At 36.8% G+C, this 20,604-nt stretch overlaps 3 protein-coding genes across 5 annotated transcripts; 1 reads left to right on the top strand and 2 right to left on the bottom strand.

Moving 5' to 3' along the window:
* The first annotated feature begins 4,637 nt into the window (after nucleotides 1-4,637).
* Nucleotides 4,638-10,790, top strand: LOC132615996 (phosphatidylinositol/phosphatidylcholine transfer protein SFH9). Of its 2 annotated transcripts, XM_060330594.1 has the most exons (11): nucleotides 4,638-4,939; nucleotides 5,026-5,054; nucleotides 6,112-6,195; nucleotides 6,295-6,348; nucleotides 6,838-6,915; nucleotides 7,007-7,060; nucleotides 8,556-8,615; nucleotides 8,710-8,805; nucleotides 9,476-9,577; nucleotides 9,713-9,793; nucleotides 10,137-10,790. In XM_060330594.1, exons 1-11 carry the CDS (start codon nucleotides 4,885-4,887, stop codon nucleotides 10,449-10,451), a joined length of 1,008 nt encoding a protein of 335 aa, XP_060186577.1. In that variant the 5' UTR covers nucleotides 4,638-4,884; the 3' UTR covers nucleotides 10,452-10,790. The 2 variants fall into 2 exon arrangements, with proteins under 2 accessions (XP_060186577.1, XP_060186578.1); XM_060330595.1 differs by lacking the exon at nucleotides 5,026-5,054.
* Nucleotides 10,791-10,929: 139 nt separating this feature from the next.
* LOC132615995 (WEB family protein At5g55860-like) lies at nucleotides 10,930-14,026 on the bottom strand. Its single transcript, XM_060330593.1, has 3 exons — nucleotides 13,824-14,026; nucleotides 12,425-12,736; nucleotides 10,930-12,312 (listed from the first exon to the last, which is right to left on the bottom strand). Exons 2-3 carry the CDS (start codon nucleotides 12,710-12,712, stop codon nucleotides 11,125-11,127), a joined length of 1,476 nt encoding a protein of 491 aa, XP_060186576.1. The 5' UTR covers nucleotides 12,713-12,736; nucleotides 13,824-14,026; the 3' UTR covers nucleotides 10,930-11,124.
* Nucleotides 14,027-14,935: 909 nt separating this feature from the next.
* LOC132615997 (protein C2-DOMAIN ABA-RELATED 11-like) lies at nucleotides 14,936-18,715 on the bottom strand. Of its 2 annotated transcripts, XM_060330596.1 has the most exons (4): nucleotides 18,446-18,715; nucleotides 17,955-18,075; nucleotides 17,125-17,220; nucleotides 14,936-15,498 (listed from the first exon to the last, which is right to left on the bottom strand). In XM_060330596.1, the coding sequence occupies exons 2-4, from the start codon at nucleotides 18,063-18,065 to the stop codon at nucleotides 15,208-15,210; spliced, it is 498 nt and encodes a 165-aa protein (XP_060186579.1). In that variant the 5' UTR covers nucleotides 18,066-18,075; nucleotides 18,446-18,715; the 3' UTR covers nucleotides 14,936-15,207. The 2 variants fall into 2 exon arrangements, with proteins under 2 accessions (XP_060186579.1, XP_060186581.1); XM_060330598.1 differs by lacking the exon at nucleotides 18,446-18,715 and having other exon boundaries at nucleotides 17,955-18,422.
* Between the last annotated feature and the right edge of the window lie 1,889 nt (nucleotides 18,716-20,604).

Below are 20,604 nucleotides of genomic sequence, written 5' to 3' on the forward strand. Positions count from 1 at the left end.
TTTATACCAAGCTCTCGGTGCCTGTTTAAGCCCATATAAGGACTTGTGCAACAAACACACATAATCGGGACGAGATGGGTCTCTAAAACCCATAGGATGATGCATATAAACCGTCTCCTTGAGCTCGCCATGAAGAAATGCATTTTTGACATCCAACTGATGAATGGGCCAATATTTAGATAGATCTAAACTTAAGACAGTGCGGATCGTTGCTGGCTTCACGATCGGACTGAAAGTCTCACCACAATCAATGCCAACCTGCTGTGTTTTGCCATCACCTACAAGACGGGTTTTATGCCTCTCAAAATCACCATTAGACATTTCTTTATGAGTAAAAATCCACATAGACCGAATAACATTCACATTAGGTGGACGGGGTACCAAATCCCACGTCTTATTTTTAATAAGAGTATCATATTCATCATCCATGGCCAATTTCCAATTCGGGTCACGTAGCGCATCCAACGGTTTACGAGGTATGGGGGACTTGGTAATCGTCACATGTAGATTAAATGGGTGCTTGGGTTTGAAAATCCCGCGCTGACTACGAGTGACCATGCGTGTGTAGGTATTGGGCTGGACAGGTGGAGAAATGGTCGAGTTTTGCGGGGTGGTGGGAAGCTGGTGGGGGAGAGGGGCGGACTGGTCCTGCGTAGAGGACGATGGAGGTTGCTGCCCAGGTGGGGAGGGGTCGGCATGGTCCTGAGTCACGGGCAGCGACGGAGGGGGACAGGGCAGCGGTGGAGGGCTGGCGGCTATATGATGGATCAAGTAAGGAGAAAGGCCATCATCAAGGAAGTCATAAGAGGTGGGAGCCGGAGTATGAATTTTGGAAAACGAAAATTGAGTCTCATCAAATAAAACGTGACGACAAATAATGATTTTATTTGAGGATAAATCAAAACATTTGTAGCCACGATGGTTTGGTGGATATCCCAAAAAGACACATGGAGTTGACCGAGGGTGCAACTTGTGAATAGTAGTAGACGGAAAAAGGGGATAACATAAACACCCAAAGACTTGGAGATGAGAATAAGATGGTTTCCGTTCGTAAAGGACCTCTAAAGGTGATTTGTGACCCAATAGCTTACTTGGTAAAATATTAATGAGATACGTCGCCATTTGCAATGCATGATGCCAAAAATACGGAGGAATGGAGGCATGGGCAAGAAGAGTCCGGATGACATTATTTAGTCAACGAATTTTTCTTTCTGCTTTCCCATTTTGAGAGGATGTATGAGGACACGAAAGACGGAAAGACATCCCATTGGATGCACAAAATTTTCCGAATTGACTATTAGTATATTCCCTCCCATTATCACATTGGACATTCTTGATAGGACGTTCAAATTGAGTAAGAATATGGGTCTTAAAATCCATGAATTTTGAGTAAACATCAGATTTTCTAGCCAAAGGGAAAGTCCACAAATAGTTGGTAAAATCATCCAAAAACATAACATAATAACGATGGCCCATAGAACTCAAAATTGGAGAAGTCCACAAATCACTATGAATAATGTCAAATGGAAACAAAGTTTCGGAAATAGAACTAGCAAATGGCAACTTAACATGTTTACCAAGAACGCAAGAATGACAAATACTAGATGAACTAGAACTATTACATTCAATGCTTTTATTACGCCTAAGAAAATCCAAAATAGAAGCTCCCGGGTGGCCCAAACGATCATGCCAACGGGTAGAAGACAAGGCAGCAAAAGTTGACGGTGAATTGGTGGAAAATTTGAAGGTGGACAATGGATAGAGAGCACCCCTACTATTACATCTCATGAGAGCCATCCCCGTCCGGAAATCCTTCACAGAAAACCCATAAGGATCAAATTCAACACTCACATAGTTATCAGTAGTAAATTTACGAACCGATATCAAATTCTTTATGAGTTTTGGCGCATGAAGGACATTGTTTAACAATAAAGGAGGGTTCGGGGGAGGCAATTTAGCATGACCACAACCTCGAATTGGAATTGAATTACCATTACCAACAACAATGCCAGTATTACGATTGCTCAAATTAAAATAAGACGAGAGAGTACCTTTTGTGGATGTCATATGGGACGTGGCGCCGGTATCCATGTACCAATTCGAATCGGTTTGGTTCAACGTCATCGTGTGCATGGCCGATTCAATATCCGTCGGAGTCCATTGCGTCGGGGGGCCCGCAGCTGCATATGCCTGCTGCTGTGGTCGCGAGCCCAAAATGCCAGGCTGGGCCAGCGACCTCGGGCCAGACTAAGAAGATGGCGGCTGTCACTGATGCTGTGGCCGAGCCCATTGCGTGGTAGGATACGGGCAAGGGGGAGCCCACTGAGGCATCCAACCCCACTGCCACGGTGAGGAGGGTTGTTGCCACTGCTGCTGGTCACCTGAGGGGCGTCCTCCACGGCGTCGGCTGCCACTGCCGCCGCCCGAACCACGGCCACAGCCGTTATTATTCCCGCCGCTAGAGCCGCGGTTTTTGTTGTTATTTTTGCCCCGATGATGGTGAGAACGACCAGAATTTTCTAGATGAGAAGAGTCATCAAAATCACGTTTGGAATTAGCCACCATAGCCGCTGGCGAGTCATCGTGCATTTCAGCCAACGCCTTTTCCTCAAGGCACAAACTTGACCGAGCTTCGGAGAATGGTGGAAGAGGCTTACTTTGGCGGATGTAGGTACCCAAATTCTTGTATGCCTCTGGGAGTCCAGCCACCAGTTGGAGAACGAGGCGGTTGTCGGTCACTGGAGCCCCCACACTCTTAAGTTGATCGGCTAAGGTCTTGAGACGTTGGCAATACGCCGAAGCATTTGGAAAATCCCGCATCTTGACATGAGAGAAATCATGTTCCAAAGCAACGGCACGAGAGTTTTTGTTGTCTTGAAAAAGATTACGGAGGCGATCCCAGGCCTCCTTTGCCGATAGGTCTTCTTCGATGATTGTATGCAATAAGTCCGTGGAGATGGGTGCATATACCCATTGAAGTACCGTGGCATCCAAAGTGGACCACAACTCCTTTTCGTCGTCGGTGGTAGGAGCCTTCTCCTTTCCGGTTGGCAGAATGTGGGAAAGGACACGGTGAGGCCGGGCATGAAGTTTGAATAATTCGGCCCAAGCCGAATAATGATCCGTTTCCATCTCAAGAATGATTGGGATGTGATTCTTGATGTTGGAGACATCCAAAGCAGGATGGAACTTGGTGTCTGCCATTGATGGAAGGCAAGAAAAAATGGACGGAAATCGAAGAAGAAGAAGAACAACAAGAACAAGAAGAAGAAGAAGAAGAAGAAGAAGAAGAAGACGTCGGGAAAGTGGGTAGAGGACGTCGGAGAATTAGGGCAGCGGAAGAGAAGGAAAAGAAACCCTAGTATTTGATACCATGAAAGAGATTAATTACGTGATCATTCTCATTGACTGAGTTGGTAAATATACCATAGTTACAATGTCCTATTAGGATACAAACTATACTAACCTAAAATAGAAGATTTACAAAATATTCTTTTACTACATATTTACACTATTTATCAGATACTATTGTTAGGCTCATTATCATATGCTTGTCTTAAGCCTTCAAATTAAATCCTCTTAAAATTTGCCGAAATTTGGGCAGCATCTCCCGTGTTTATATCCCTAGCCCGAAATCACAATACCAACAAAACAACAACTAAAACAACACCAACATCATTATCAATACCAAAATATTCCATAAAACATCCCACGCGATGTTTGTCCAATTTCTCAACCAACAACTTTATTCTACGACCATTTAATCACTCTATCTTCGTGAATGAACCAAAAGTAATATTAATAAAGAGAGATTCATACATTATTCTTGTTGAAATAGCAATATCTTCAATATCCACTTGGAATCCACATCAAAATCTACCGCACAACAATACTAGAATCACAACCACGCGCTATCCGGACCTAAACTAATATTAATTTTAAATGCATATGTTCCTTAGATTTAGTTCTTTATCGATATAGTACAACTAGTTATGAATTTATTAAGTAATTTATTTGTCTTTTCATTTTTAATTAATGAAATATGAAAATCAATTGAGATTTTGAAATTAACAAGTATTTTGTTTTCATTTATAATATAAAAATATAGAAAAATAATTGTTTGTGTACTTTTGTTTATAACAGCTAAATGAGATTCAAATATCAAATGTCAGTATACATACGAATACAAAATAACACCTCACTATAGCAGCCATGGAAGTTTCTGACAAACGCTGCTCTTATAAAGAGATTTGACTGTATATTCAAAACTGAGAACCCTAATATTTAAAGGATTTAACTACAAATTTGAAATGATAATAATCGTCTTTAAGGATGAGGACAAACAATTGTCTTTTCCACGGTTAGAAAGAGGTATTAATGTTGAGGAAGGAGGCATGAAATTTCTTCTCCTGGAGTCAATTAACTCGTGCATACCGTCACATTGGTTCATTTTACGGAAAAAAAAAATATTTACTTGCCCCCAAAATTGAAGTGTCGGTTGGGAGTGGGTATGTGTCGTTTAAAATAAAATGAATTTACTTTCTTGACTTGTATGGTCGTCCTGATTATTAATTAAAAAAAAAAAAAAAAAAGGCAACCCCTTCTATTCATAGAAAAGACTAGCAATATTACATCAACTTCATCTTTATATTCCATGATAAAAAGAGATTAAAAAAAAAAAAAAAGGAGCGAGAGAGCTTCATGGACGGAAAGTTGAAATAAAGAAAAGTAAAAGATATGTGGGGTGTAGCATACCTTTCTTGAATCTTGACCTTTACTTGTATATTTCTTTCTGCTTGTCTAGCCATTATTATTACTCAGTAAAATAGGAGTAATAAAGCATCGTGTAGGTTGTTGCAGTATTATCCTCAATTACTTGCAGCCATGTGTGTGATTTCTGAAGAAATGATTACTCAGTTTGAAGCTTTAATGGAGCAAAGTAATTTATACTTGATCTTTCCTTTAATACGCATAATTAACTTCAAGATTTTGCTGTTTACTGACTCCATTTTGATTTTTGACCAGTTGATGAAGCACTTAAAACTACTTTTAAGGTGTGAATTATTCCCTTTTTGTTCTATAGTATGAATGAATTTATTTGTCTCTGATCTGCCCCTTAACAAGTTTAATTTTCCTTTACTTTAACTTCTTTTTGGGGGGCATTTAGCCTGTTTATTCTCCTTAATTTTTTGTCCCTCCTACATTTTTATCTGAATTGTGTGACAATGAGAAGAAAGATACTAAGAGATGGTTCTGAAACTGTATTTCTTTTGACTAAAATCTGCATTCTTTTCCATTTGAGCTTCTGTAATCCTGTAAACAATTATTTATCCGTTCTATACTGTTAACTAGAATTGTAAAATTGGTTCTGGTATTTTACCTATTAAAAAGTTTAAGCAATTGAATAAACAAATGAATGAAGCATTCCATATGTTCTCATGGATTTTAAGCCAGTTAGTGCGAATTATCCCTTTACTTTGTGGCACGTAAATGCATACTTTCGCTGCTTCTTTGTGACATGTATGCAGATTTGCTTATATTTTTCTTTCATTTTGTTCATAGGGCCTAACAAGCCCAACTGATTTCCGCGTTTCCTGCTGTAACATTTACAATTCTTTTTGGAAAAGGATTAAAAGTGAAAGAAACTACAATAGACTTATCAAAAAAGAAGAGGTTAAAGAAACTAAGAAAGCTTTCTGAATGCTCACTCATTGGATAAGAGAAACTTGTTTTCTAAAATAAAGGAAAATTACTAGTTTTATAGTATCTTATTGGTGGAAGCAATGAATTATCTTTGAGAATTGATGTTCTGAGAGAGCATTTAGTGAAGTTTCTCGCATTTGAGACTAGACGATTCTGGAATATTGCATTGCCAGATTACTAAATTAGTCTCTAGAAAATATTTAATATCCAAATAAAACACTCAAAATGAATCCAATAGATGTTGTTGTAGCTGTCATTGCGTGTGACTATTCTTAGTTCAGCTAAAACTTTGAAGCGAATGATACAATCAGTTGAAATCAGATTGGTCATTCATTACAAGTTTGGATCAATGCCACCGTCTTATAATGATGAATGGCTCTTTACATGATCTTTTCCTCTACTTTGCAGAATGTTCATCAAGGCTGTCCAAGGGAAACATATCTGCGCTTCCTAACAGCAAGAGAGGGAAATGTTGAAAAGGCCCATACAATGGTCAAAAACCTGTTCTTTTGAACTTTTGAAATTTTGCCTTCCATTTATGGGATTAAATGATCAGGTGTATCTGATGCTTCTTTTTTCCAAATCTTTCAGTTGGTTGATTCTTTGTCGTGGAGGATCCAAAATGAGATCGATGATATTTTAGCGGTGAGTATTATGGAATCTTGTTATTGTTGTTATAGCAATTGGTTTTAGCGGTTTCTCTCTATATCAGGTCTAGTCTTTATTTTATATAGGAGCTTAGAGCCTAACACTGTGCTACTAGCTTTGTGTAATAAATGTTGTTAGACAAGATTTTTTACTTTAAAAAACTAAAAAAATTAGCAAAACTGAGAAGACTTAGATGTGTTTTTTATGGTGGTATAGACCTGTAATCTTTGCAAAAGATTGCTGCCTTTCTGGAAGGAAATTGTGCTTCCTGAATCCTCCTTAGGATTGTGCAAGCACATATGCTTTTTCACCAGAACCAATTGTATTTATACTATTGTACATTCTTATACACAGGAATTAGTTGTATTTTATCCTATTATATTTTAACTGAAGTTGAAACTTGAACATATGCTGGAAATTTTTGCTACTTTGCAAATTACTATCTAATTGAGTCTAATATTGTTTTGTTTGTAATGGTTATCTCAGAAACCTATTATTCCTACTGAACTTTACAGAGCAATTCGTGATTCTCAACTAATAGGACTGCCAGGTTACACAAGAGAGGTACCCATTCATGACACATTATCGCTATCTTTTGCTATTGATGTTCCTATGGACTTCATAACTATGAGAACTCCATTTCCCCCTTTTTCAGGGCCTTCCAGTATTCGCTTTTGGTGCAGGTCTCAGCACATTTGACAAAGCATCTGTAAGTCGTTAAGATTATTATCTGCCCTCAAGGCTATAAGATTTCGTGTGCATTTAGTTATTCAAGAGCTTGTTGTCGAGTAACGGATGTTTGATTTGTGGATAATGGAGGTTTACTGATTGGATTAGTTTCAGAGTCATTGGCTGCATTTTTCTCTCTTTTTTCTTTCTTTCTTTCTGGGGGGAGGTGGGCTGGGAAGGCGGGGAGGAAATTATTTTTTAAGATAATTTGGGGTGTTTCTCCTAAAAAATAATACCTTTCTCAGCCTTTTGGCTAACATCAAGTGATATTATTGCTATACCAGTAAGTTCGAAATGTGTACGGAAAAGCCATACTATATAGATATGAAACTGCTAAGCCTGTTATTATGTCATAATTGATTACTATTTGAACATTTCTTCTTTACTCTGGTTCTACTTATCAGAAATTAGAGATAAAGCATAGACGAGGGAAAGTAAAATTGCAAATAGAAGACCATTTATATACATCAATTGGTAGGTGAATGGACATAGCTGACTTATGGTTGTCAATTACATTTGGACTCTAATGGGGATACAGTAGGGCATGGACACACCCCCAATACCTTTACTCTTTTGTATATTTTCTTATGGACAAACTATAAGCTACTAATACTACTACTATATTTTCCTCCTCTTCTTCTACACTCTTCACTCTTTGCTGATGCTACACTTTTCTTCTTCCACACTGCAAACTGTTTCTCGTCTTCGCCGCTCTGCTATGCTTTGCTCTTTCCTTGTTTCTTCTTTGATTATAGCAATAAATCACTGTTGTGTTCAATTGTATTGATTATACTAGTTGATTTGCGAAATTCCAACAAAATTCAATGTGGAGGTTCATACACAAGGTGAGGGATTACTTGATATGTTTCTTTAGAGAATTATGAATACTTCTTGCAATTATTCTGGGTAGCTGCAGGCTATGCGTTACTAAGTTGAATTAAATATCATGTCCAATCTGTATTTCGTCCCCCAATCCCTGGCACTTTTAATGCTATTAAGTTTTCAATTGGTCCATCTCGTTCAATTGCATAAGATAGACTAATCAGAAAAATGGTATTTTGTTTAAACTGTTTGCAAAAATGCATTGCTATTGGACTTCTCAAAAAAATGCATCGGTCTTGATATGGATGGAATTTTATTTTCTGTCTGTTAAATCTATACCATCTGATAATCTTTTATATTGTTTATGTTGAATTAGGATCACACTTTCATGATAGTTATGTTCCATGAGGTAATTATGATCTTACACATTGTATTAGTGACATAGTTTGCTGAAAAACTTAGTTGAATTTGACCTATCAATCATGCCCTCGGTATGTCTGTAATTTAGGTGTAACTGACTTGTTATCTCATGGACATGCACTGGGAACTTCCGCTTAATTTGCCAACTCTTTGGTTTCCCATGTTTTAATTATGGCTTTCATATTTTTACTATAGTGCTGTTGATAAAAAAAAGTAACTAGAGTTCTTCTCAGGTCCATTATTATGTGCAATCACACATTCAGATCAATGAATATCGCGATCGGGTGGTTCTGGTAAAGGGATACATAAATCACTTTCCTTTGTGTATGTGTGTGTGTGTGTGATTTAATCCCTTAAATTTTACTAAGCTGTGTTCATCTGTCACAGCCTGCTGCAACTAAGGTGTACGGGAAACACATAAACAAATCTCTGAAGGTTTTAGATATGACCGGCTTGAAACTTTCAGCTCTAAACCAAATAAAGGTATATTTCATTAAGAGTTCTAATCTCATTTAGTTGGGCTCTTTCAAAGTATGAAGAAATAGACTTAACTCAGCCCCATAAGCTAAGCTTATAAGGGAGGATTACCCAAGATCATATAAGGAGACCAAAACCCATTCCCTCAATCAGTATGGGACTTAACACTCCTCCACATGCTTAGGACTGGACAACTGGAGCGTGGATAAGATAGTGTGAGGCCCAACATTGAGAAACACAACAACAGGGATCAATGAGTCTGACTTTGATACCGTGTCAAGAAATGGTCTTTGGCCCTAAATCCCAAAAGTTAGCTTGTGAGGGGTTGTAGGATTACCCCATACCATATAAGGAGACCACAACCCATTTCGTTAACCAATATGGGACTTAACACAGTATTTTTTGATGATCCATGAAATTGGGGGAAATTTTGACCGTTGCTGGTTGTTGATGTAGAAGGTTTCACTTTTACGGAGTAGTTTTTTTTCTTTCCACTCTTGACCTAGCGCAAAGAACAAAAATATTCCTTTTTGCAGAAGAATTCGTAATTGTAAGACTTCTGTCTATGTCTAACCATATAGACTGATGCATATCTTTATCTGAGAATTACCTTGGAACCATTCCTGTACATCTTTGGAGCAAAATATACTAACTTAATGTTATTTTTATCATTCAGCTATTGACTATAATTTCCTCCATCGATGACCTAAATTACCCAGAGAAGGTAGTTGCATACTACATTGTGAATGCTCCCTATATCTTTTCAGCTTGTTGGAAGGTTTGTCTCATTTATGCAAGTCTGTTTCCTTTTTTTTTTTGTTACTCTTTTATCAATTATTTCTGCAAATTAGTACAAATTACATGCTTTAAATGACTAAATTTTCTAATTTGTTGTAACATATGTATTCATTAGGTCGTCAAGCCTCTTCTGCAGGAGAGAACCAGAAAAAAGGTTCAGGTTTTATCAGGTTGTGGAAAGGATGATCTATTGAAGGTAGCAGTTCTTTTACAATTGTTTTGTTGTCATTTTGTTTTTCTTCTAGGAGGATGTAGTAACTTTCTGATTATAAAAACGGGTGGAGAACTAATAAAGAAAACAGCTATTTGGGTTTCTATATTACTAGAAAATGTTATGCCCATCCAAACTCTGGTTAGAGAAACAAGTGATGCTAATTAGCTGTAACTTACCTGATAGTCTGTGGCGTAACCTCATGACTGTGAGTGCTTGGATAACTTCTTCTGGTCTCACCAATCTGTTGAGAAAATTATCAATATCTTCTGTTATTCATTTGCAGAGTTGAGAGATCTAACCTTGTCTGTTCTGTTAACTCGTGCAGATCATGGACCATTCGTCGCTCCCCCATTTTTGCCGGAGAGAAGGTTCTGGATCTTCCAGATACTCAGGCAGCTCGAATGAAAATTGTTATTCCTTGGATCACCCGTTCCACCAGAAACTTTATGATTACATAAAGCAGCAGGCATTGCTTCGTAGACCTGTTCGACAGGGCTCTGTCCATGTGGACTTTCCTGATGCTGTCACCGAGGGGACTGAGTTTGTTCAAACGTTGGCATCAGAATTTCAAAAATTTGGGAAGCAAAATGGGCTTGCTCAATCACTAGATGACCTTAATATTGATGATCATCGAGCATAGAAAGTTCAGGTCCAATAACATTCTAAAATAAGAGTTTGGATCCTTATGCACTTTACTATCTAACAATTCTGGATCCTCATGCAAGTATAGTATTAATAGCTCATGCAGTATATCAGAGGGTTTCCTTTTAATTAGATAGGCGATACGTGGTTGACATTTATTGTTGTTATGTTAGATGTACATAGAGGTATATGTTGCTCGAGCTCTTGTAGGAGCTCTTATTAGTTATCACATGTATTAATAAACTATTTATCCATACCTGATGCTGACCCTTCTGTGTATTCCCGTATGATATAAATAATGTCCAGCTCAATCCTGAAAGCTGGTTGATGATCCGTATCATTGAGGAGACATGTTTTTTATCCATTTGATATGCAGTTTGTGCATTATGACAGGACCGGACTAATTATAAGCAGTCTTTGGTATCATACAGGGAACGATGAAGATTACAAAGTTAGTTTAACTAAAGACATCATACTAACTAAAGCAAAAAGAATAAACACTGCTTTTAAAGACATTTTTATACATAGTATCTGCACGTTTCAGTGCAAACAAATTGGTGAAAGTAGCAGAAATGCAGCATAAACAAAACAAATTTCCCATATGGGAGAGTAGTAGGAAGTTTGCTTTTTGTGTGCGTGGATGATCACAAAACTCTTTTTCTTCCTTGCTATTAGAATATTCTCCAGCTTCGTGTTCTTGCTGCTTTTGATGCTTTTTTCCGCAGTTGTCCCTCAATGACTTTTTTGGCTGCCTCAGCCATCTCTGCCGCCTTTAAAGCTTCCTTTATTGCAACTTCCATATCCCGCTTCTCTTTCAGACCTGCCTCCACTTTCATGAGAACTTCCTTCTCATTGGCAGCAATGGTTTCCACTTGAGCCATGGCAGTGGCAACTTTTGTGTCAGCCTCATTTCTGATTTCTTCGACTTTTTTGCTGAAAGCTTCATATTTCTCAACTGCCAATTTGATCTTTCCATTAGACTCTGAGTTTGTCACATCAGAAGCGGCCATCTTGTGAATCTGATCACTTGCGAGAGTCTCTGCAGCTTTCACCTCTTCAGCCTCTCTTAGTGCAAGTTTCAGTTTTTCCTCCGCTTCCGTAGCTGCAGCTCGAGCTGTGACAGCTTCTTGTCTGAGTATTTCGACGTTCTTCTTCATCTTCTCTGCCTCCTGTAGAAACTGAACAGCCTCAGAAGTAAACTGTTGGATTCGTGAATTAGCAGAATCATCTCCGTTTGACCTTTTTGCTTCGAGCTCTTTCTTGCTGTGATCAAGATGTAACCGCAAGTTCTCAGCAAAGGCTTCTGCTTCATCTGCCTTTTTCTTAAGTTGAGAGTTATGGCCCTTCAAGCTTTCTAATTCTGCTTGAAGGGAATCCACCAGGCTTCTTAACGACCTTTCTTCTGCGACTATATCTTGAAATGTGTTTTTAGTAAGATGAAGCTCCGAACTTGCTTTGGTAAAAGAATCCAAATCCGAGGCACGTACATTGTTGAGTTGTTCTTGTAAGACTTGAATCGCCTTATTAGTTTCCTCCAGCAAATGAGAGTCTTGTTTGAGATCCCTGAATTTCTTTGCTGCTTCTTTATCTGTAATATTAAGCAGCTTTTCATGCTCACTCAAATTAGGGAGCTCTAGTTGTATGGCTCGTGCATTTGCAGCTTGGGTTTCCTCAATGGCTGCTTGCTTTGATTTGCATAATTTTTCGAGCTGGCTTGTGAGTTCCTGCAAAGTAGTCTTGGCATTTTTGAGCTCACGGAGAACATGGCCTTTTGTAGTTTCAGTGCTTCTTATCTGTTGTTTGAAGCTGTCAAGTTCTCTGAGGGCCAAGTTAAGCTGACTCTCCTTCTCCTGCACCCTCTACGTACAAATTAAACCCCAACTATATTAATCAAGTCATATATGCATGCCTGTGTTTACATTTTATATATACAAGTGAATGGCTGAAAATTAAATAAATATGCATGCATACCTCTTCAGCAGTTTTAGATTTCTTAAAGGTGATAGGCTTAGACTTGGGGGAGGAAGAACCTGTACCAGTAGCAGGACCGGTACTTTCGCCGAACAAAGTAACAGCAGCTCTGACGGATTGAAAAGGTGATCTTGTGTCAATCTCTCCCACCTCACTTCTAGGGGAACCACCTATGCAGTTTCGAGTTACTATTATTCTTGGAGAACCTGTTGGACTACTAGTTGGAGAAGATGTGTATCTTGGAGATCCTCCTGACGACCCCCCATTTTGCCTACGGTTTCTCAACATTCTTGTAATTTCTCCTGCTGAATCCTACATACATATCCAAGAGAATTACATTTAAAAAACAAAAAAAATACATCCCAGTGCATAAAGTCGCATTTATGCAAGGTCCGGGGAAGGGCCGCACCCTCTCCCTTAAACTATGTCTGGTCCTGGTTTACTTGTCTTCTTTTCTTATTGTAATTATGACCCCCTCAAGCTGGTCCTAATTACCCCCTATATACTTTTCTATAATCCAAGTGATTTCAAATGACGATTTGGCGCGTGAAAGTATCAAATAACAGGCACATCATGCTAATCTGATGTGCAAAAAAAAAAATCTAAAATATCATTTCCTTTTATATTTAGACATCCCAACAACTATTTCCTTATCTCCTTCCATATATCTTCTTTATATCTCCATTTGAAAACAGCTACCAATTTTTCCTTCGTTTACAATCTTTCTTTTGAGGGGGTAACGGTTATAAACAAGTCATATTGGGGGTAATCAATTAGGACCACATATTGTTTGAGGGGGTGATGAAATTCAAATGGAAGAAAAAAAATTATTGATAAATGAATTCCAATTTGTTGACTATTACTTAGAAAATCTTGTTCTAAAATCTGGTTTGATCTTGTAAAGCTAAGTACTGAGGGTAATTACGGTCAAGTATAGTTTTAAGGCAAATCTAAATAAAACTAGCCAAGTTCAGGGAATCTTTAGGTATTCTGCCTTGTTCTAATGATCCATGATGAAATTAAAAACTCTTCTCATCACGAGGCACAAATGATATAATCTCCTATGACCACACTTTAAATAGAAAAAAGATTAAACATCCATCTCTTTTGTTTTATTCACAAATCTCATATTTATGTATTACAGATCTGAACTAGCCACCATATATATAATCTTTTATCAGACATGCATCGCATCTTGCATGGTCTATTTCTCTCCACAATTTATTGTTTTGGTGCAAACACATGGTACTGGCCTGGTAAGTATTCACTGTCAACCATGCATGGGAGAGAGAGAGGGCGGATTCGAGATTATGGAGTCCAAAATTAATTATGTGTTTCACATTGCATGATTTTTTTATAATCAAAAGATGATAGAAAAGGTAAAAATTAATAGAGGTACCTGACAAATTAGCGAGTCACTCACCTCTTCTCCTTCTTTGTTAAAAAAGGAGAAGTCAGGATCCAACAGATAGCCTTAGGGCTAATTAATGTTTTATCATAGGTGTCTCAATGATATCAAGACGCCTTTGTGTTTGTTACTTATATATGGAAAGGTAAGTATGTGGTAAAAACTCAAAGCTGCAACTTCAGGACCCTGTCTTTTCCCCCTGGAAGAAAATGATATATATATAAAATATGGTAGGGGTAAGAAAAAGAAGAATCACAAAAGACAGAGATGGCTAGAAGGAGGGAGCTATAGGTTCATATATCTAAAAGTTTTTTACTGCATCATGCAATGGCAGAATATACATACGAGATTTGTCTTTTTTGTTTACTTTTGTGTAGTTGTTCCTTTCCAAGAATCTTTAGAGGTATTTGCGGAATAAGTGCAAAAAGAAGGGCTCACCATACAAATGGTAGTTGAGGGAGAAATGGCCGCAAAAACAACAGATGTGAGGTCCAAGGGATACTCTTTTAACGTATTCTAAATAATAGATTGGATGGATTTGGGTCGTTGAGCCGGGATTTATCAGAAACAGCCTCTCTACCCCACAAAAGTAGGAGTAAAGTTTGCATACATCTTACCCTTCCCATACCCTGCTTTGTGAGATTACACTAGGTATATTGTTGTTGTTGTTGTTGTGGAATTGGACCATTGCATCGCAAGAGATTTGGGGTAAAATGCCAATATTTCGTCACTGTTTAAGGTCAAATATTATGAAAAAAAAATTACCTATAACTATTAGTGTTGGTAAATTTTGCATTACTAATATCAGCAAAACTTATGTAGAATAGAGGGAGACATGCATTATAATCACCCGCAACTAATTGGTGAACCAGGCCACACGTAATGGTTTCAAACTTCTACTCGAGTGTAATTTACGTAGTCTATACCTTGCATGCCCTTCTCTTTAATTTCAGGTTACTAGCTCATACTAAAGAAAGAAACTTATCGTCCTTGACTTTTAGGTAATAATACTTTTCTCAGCTTTAATGCAAAGAACTTAAATTATTTTAGATTTCTTAGAGATAGCAGTCAAAATGATGATGAGCTTAACCAACAATAGAGAATAACAAACCCATAGAAATGGCATTTTATCCATCTGGCCGCTGTTAACTATTGAAAAGGACTAGGAGAAGCAATGTTCTAACAAGGATTTAGCTGGAGCAAAATACCTATTGAGTACACACCATTATGAATATACATTTGAGAATAAACTAAAGCTACAGCGCCGGCTCTCCTACTGGACACACATCACACTAAACGCATGCTAAATCTTTGAGATCCTTTTCCACAACAAGAAAGTAAACAGTCCTAATATCAACAGATCAATCTCCGAGTCTTAATTAGAGGGAAGATTGATCAATTTGATCTTCAGTTCTATATCCCCAGAATCAACATCACAAAGCCTCAACCAGACGTCTTGCACAACCTCACCATTCACCCAAACAATACTGCTGTCCGCTGATAGACAGTTATCACTGTCTGGGATAACCTTCCTCAGTGTTGTCCCTTCAGTAGCAGTAACTCCAAGAATCTTTCTCAATCTAGCAGAAGCAACTAAAGGCTGAAGGCTGAGATGAGCATTTCCCATTTTGTCATCCGCCTTGAAACGGTCTTTATCAAACACTTGCTGTCACAATTGAAATTTCATAAGTTGAAAAGAACTTTACATATAATTTTTTTAAATAGCTGCTCAGGGCATTGAAATGATCCCATTTCAGGTAGTAAATATATATAACCCTGAAGACAAGGCGTTAGAAAAGCCATGTGAAAATGTTTTTCTAGCATAAAACAGTGCTTTTCTTACATCTAAGTTTTTCTTTAACATATATGTAAATCATCAATGAAGCATATAAATGAAGCTCAGTCATCGCTAGTTTCATAGAATGCTGTAAATATATAGCAGATAACCTAAAGACCTGTTTGGCCCACTTATTTGTTCAAACATTAGAATAACAAAATAAAATTTAACTATAGATATCATCTATTTTCTTTAATAAGAATGACAAGATCCTCTTATAACTATAGCTCCCAAATCACAAACTTTACCATGAAAGTAGGTAAAAAGTTATAACCAAATGGTATCGATGAGGAATACAAGAATACCTCTTTTGACAATAAGCTAAAAGGGACCGTCTGATATTTTCTTCCCTCATACCCTGTAAACTGTAAAGCCCCCTCCCCCTCCTTGATTGTTTTTCTATTTGTTTCATCAGCTTAGTTTCATCAACATCTGCACTATCACACCACTTGGAGGTGGGATAATTACATACAAAACAGGTAAAGTAATTTTACCTATTCCAAAGTGCATAATCACTTATTTTTCACCCATGCAGGAGTTTGCCTCAGATATTATCTCACACATAGTTCAATATGCTCATGGTGTAACACAGAGGTACTCCCAAACTAACTGATGGTGGCTCCCTCTCAAGAAAGGACCAAATAAACGTCCTAAAAAAGTCCTTTGTTGCTTTTGATATTTGTGCATTCAAATGCATGACTAACTCCTATTAAATTAATTCAAAGCATCATATTTTTCTTGTTCACTTGATATTGTGGTGTAATTCTTGAGCACGGAAAATCCCAAGACAAATTCCTATGAAGAATAATATATTGCATGGCTGCTTCAACCAGATATACACCTTGATACTTCAAAATGACATATGCCTTGGTACTACACACAGAAGTTCCTTAACTAGAAAAAAGAAGTTGCCAGGTTATGAAAGTTTATTAAACTCTCAAAAGGCGGCATGTACATTGGAGAATACTACACAGCACCAGGTTATTGTATCAAAATCTTGTCCAAACTCCAAAAGATGGACCTTTCAGTAGTGCTGTTTCCCTTGTGAGACCTTTCTCTTAGTCTATCCAATCACTCACTTCAATTTAGGTTTTCCTCTTTTGTTTATTTCATTTCATGTTGCCATTTTTCCTTAAATGTCCCTTCCCATTTATTCCACTGCTAGATTCCTATATTTCCGCTAACACCAGATATACAAACATCACAAGTACGTAGAATTTACGGACACCTTTATCCAACCGTGAAAGCTGTAACATTTACACATGATGCCTTACCATAAGATAAGTCAGCTTTTTTTTTTTTTTTTTTTTTTTTTTTTTTTTTTTTGGAGAAATTATCCAAGATTAGTCAAGTGATATATGCAAAGTTTGGAAAATATAAGCATGCAGTATGTCTAATTCAAACCCTACGAATAACAATATAAAGTAAATGAATTTCAGAGTTTTAAATACTAACCAAGTTGAGAACCTCCACTGGGTCTGAAATGGAAAAATCAAATTCTTCATTCCAAACAGGATTAAGGCAGCTATTTTTGACCTTGGTTCTTGAGGTCTGGTACAACAAATAGATTTAGTATCAAATAAGCACAAGATTTTAGATAACTTCAACGTGACAAGAACAGTAATGAGCATTACGGAACAACATACAAACTATCAAATATTTCCCTGCATACATACTAGATCTGGGTTCATTATGGAAAATACAAAAGAACATCCAAGATCCATATACGAAAGATAGATACCATATTTATAGCTAACTGTTTGTTTGATAAGGCGAACGCAATTCACTACTGAGTTACTAATATTTTCCTATTTTCTCATATTCGGTTGGTCAAAATTTTTGGAGAACATTTTCTTTAGGAGAAGTAGGGTTCCGCAAGTGGCCGTTCACATTGATTATGTCCTCCCACCCCCCCCAACACACCTCATCTCACCCCACCAACCCCCATAGCCCCCCACCACTCCACCCTCCACTCACCACTCCTACCTCCCATAGTATTTGCCTAGATTACATACAGATGCTTTTAGGATAGTATTTTTTGCTTGCGTACTGAACATAAGATTTTCCTGTTTTACCGAACACACCCTTTGTTCACAATGGATAAGTGGTGGAGCCAGTTTTACACAGCTTAAAAGGTCCACAAGAAGAAAGATGCGGCATAATTAGCATAGTCGGAACAACAAGTGTAATCCCACAAGTGGGGTGTGGGGAGGGTTTTAGGAGGTAGAGAGATATAGACTCTGGGCTCAGGTGGGAAGAAACAAAAGGGAAAAACAATAGACAACCTGATTGCCCAACTTGAGAACTACATAAGGATCACTACTCTTGAAGTCTCGGATCACCAACCGTCTCCCTTGAACAACTGTCACTTTAAGCAGTCCAGATTTGTCTCCCATAATCCACTAGCTGTCCAATACATAAACAAACCATACATCAAAATTTTCTGTTACTCATTGAAGAATACATAGAGATACAGTTAGATTTCTCATACGGTCACTCAACTAATAACTATTATATCAAAAAGCCACTTTCTTTGTTAAAGAAAATTGAAACTAAAAAAAATGTGACTTTTTTGGGAGAATAAGTGATAATCAAACCCAGAACTAATAACTATATCTCAGAAAGCCGTTTATTTGTTAATTGGAATTGAAAAAGAAATATTTGTTTGTTCAGTGATCATCCGAAAAATCAACCCAAGAATCTACTGAAACCCAAGATGAAAAGAAAGGGAAAAACATACAAACAAAATAAAATGAGAGAAACACAGACCACTTACTTCAAAATAAAAAAAAAAAAAAAAAAAACCCAGATTTGTCAATTTTCAAGAGAGTTTGTTGAAATGGTTGTAGCTGATCTCTCTTTAAATTATAAGTTTGAGAGTTAATTGATGTAATCATATCTATATCTACTACTACTACTACTAGTACACAACCATCTTAATTATGGATTACATCTGCCCCTCTTTACAAGCTTAATTATTCTATTCACGCGCTTTCCTCGTGTCTCTTATTTTCTTTAAGAGAAATTCTTTACTTTATTTGACCATTTTCTTTGCGGACTCGGTCACTCCTTATGTCCCTATTCATCTTGGATATAAAACTTTTGTGCTTTTAAAATAAATTTACATATTTAAAAATTACGTAACAAATACTTTCGATATAAAACTTTTGAGTTTTTAAAATAAAATTTACATATTTGAAAATTACGTAACAAGTACTATAAGTCGCAGTAATTTAAAAAGCATACGAAAAAATTACGGGCAAAGCAAAACTCATTTGGATCTCGAAATTCACATAAATTGAAACAGAGAGGCTATTATCCCAAGTTTTTTTCACTAAACTATAGTACGGGATCATTTCAAAGATTTTGATAAATGCAATTATGATTTCATTGAGAACCGTTGGGTATAATATAAACATGTGTCTAGATTGAATGAAGTCATTAACATTGAATCATCATAAGGAAGTCGAGTAGTTTGTGACGCTTCTGTCTTTCCACTTTTCACGAGTCAAAAGTATAACAACAACTAAGAGAACTAGAGAGCTAGAGTGAAATACTTGTAAAGCCCATTCCTTGAGCTCTAAAAGGGTATGAGTAGAGAATTGCCACCGAATTATACGTCAAACGTAAATACCTCCTTAAACCCTAGATAGAACACATGATAAACAGATTCAATCTTGAATGAAATATAAAATCTCCATAATAAAAAATGATAATAGTTATAATTCAATAAGAAGATCGAGAATCCATTCATGGGGAAACTATTTTTTCGCATCATTTGTTAATTTCTAAAAATATTTTTATCGTAGAGTATCATAAATGATTCTTAGTTACCAAAACGTTGAAATTCGTTTTGCAAGTCACTTTTTCATAGAATATCATGTAACAAAAAGAAATCAAAGAGTATCGCATATGAATAATCACTTTCTTTTGTTGAGATGATTGATCCAACCATAGTCCCCTTGCCAAGGTAGTCCAAGGGGGCATTGGTAACAGTAGGAAGAGAGAAATCGTCAATTAATTTTCCTTTCTCTTCCTACTATTACTAATTAAAAGCAGTTATTTATTTTCTTAAGAAATATCAAACTTGCTCTTAATATTGTACCAGTTAAATGGTTTAAATCATTTGATGGGATCTTAATTAAAACTCAATACTAATGGCTGCTGCAAAGGTAATTCATGTTTAGCAAGAGGTTGTGGAATATGAAAATTACAAGGGAGAGATTTCTTCTATTGGAATATGCTCTAACCATATGACTGAAGCCATAGCTATTATTTTTCTGTGTGAAACCATTTTGGATCAGACTCACAAATACTAATAGATGTTATGAATAAGTTTTATGTAGGTCGTCCTGTGACAAATAACTTAATACTAATGGACCAAACTAATGACATGAAAAAAGAAGGCCTATATATCATCCCACTTTCACTACTACCATATTCAATCAAGTTTATGTCCAAGCAAAATAAGTTCGAGTTTCCTTTAGTATTAAGAAGGAAAGAAAATCATCGTCAAGTTCACAATGTTTAAAAGTCTAGTTTAGAATACTTCCTCTATTTTAATTTATGTGAACTCATTTGACTGGACACGAATTTTAAGGAAAAAGAGAAGACTTTTGAAGCTGTGGTGTAAAATGAGGCAACATATTTTGTGTGTCTATAAATCATTGCATAAAGATAATTGTTTTCAAACATGGAAAGATATCATTCTTTTTTGCAGGGATAAAAATGAAATAGGTTCAGATAAATTGAAACGGAGGGAGTATTATTTTTTAAATTACTCAAATTTTAATGTTGATTTATCAGAACCATATAAAGCAACATCGAGTGTCTCGAGAAAAATAGAATCTCTGATCGTGTACAATTTCTTTTGTAGCTGAGTACAATAATTCTACTACCATAATGAATTGAAGATCTAATTCAGGAAGTCACATT

The sequence above is a fragment of the Lycium barbarum genome, chromosome 10 (genome assembly GCF_019175385.1).
Source record: "Lycium barbarum isolate Lr01 chromosome 10, ASM1917538v2, whole genome shotgun sequence".
In the NCBI taxonomy this organism is placed as follows: domain Eukaryota; kingdom Viridiplantae; phylum Streptophyta; class Magnoliopsida; order Solanales; family Solanaceae; genus Lycium; species Lycium barbarum.

Excerpts from the sequence above, each read along its gene's own strand:
- LOC132615995 (XM_060330593.1), bottom strand. The coding sequence starts at position 12,712 with ATGTTGAGAAACCGTAGGCAAAATGGGGGGTCGTCAGGAGGATCTCCA. Across the intron at positions 12,313-12,424 it reads AATCTAAAACTGCTGAAGAG|AGGGTGCAGGAGAAGGAGAG; the intron begins GTATGCATGCAT and ends ATTTGTACGTAG.
- LOC132615997 (XM_060330596.1), bottom strand. The coding sequence starts at position 18,065 with ATGGGAGACAAATCTGGACTGCTTAAAGTGACAGTTGTTCAAGGGAGA. Across the intron at positions 17,221-17,954 it reads TTCTCAAGTTGGGCAATCAG|ACCTCAAGAACCAAGGTCAA; the intron begins GTTGTCTATTGT and ends TTGTTGTACCAG. Across the intron at positions 15,499-17,124 it reads CAGTGGAGGTTCTCAACTTG|CAAGTGTTTGATAAAGACCG; the intron begins GTTAGTATTTAA and ends CAATTGTGACAG.
- LOC132615996 (XM_060330594.1), top strand. The coding sequence starts at position 4,885 with ATGTGTGTGATTTCTGAAGAAATGATTACTCAGTTTGAAGCTTTAATG. Across the intron at positions 6,349-6,837 it reads AGATCGATGATATTTTAGCG|AAACCTATTATTCCTACTGA; the intron begins GTGAGTATTATG and ends TGGTTATCTCAG. Across the intron at positions 9,794-10,136 it reads GAAAGGATGATCTATTGAAG|ATCATGGACCATTCGTCGCT; the intron begins GTAGCAGTTCTT and ends TAACTCGTGCAG.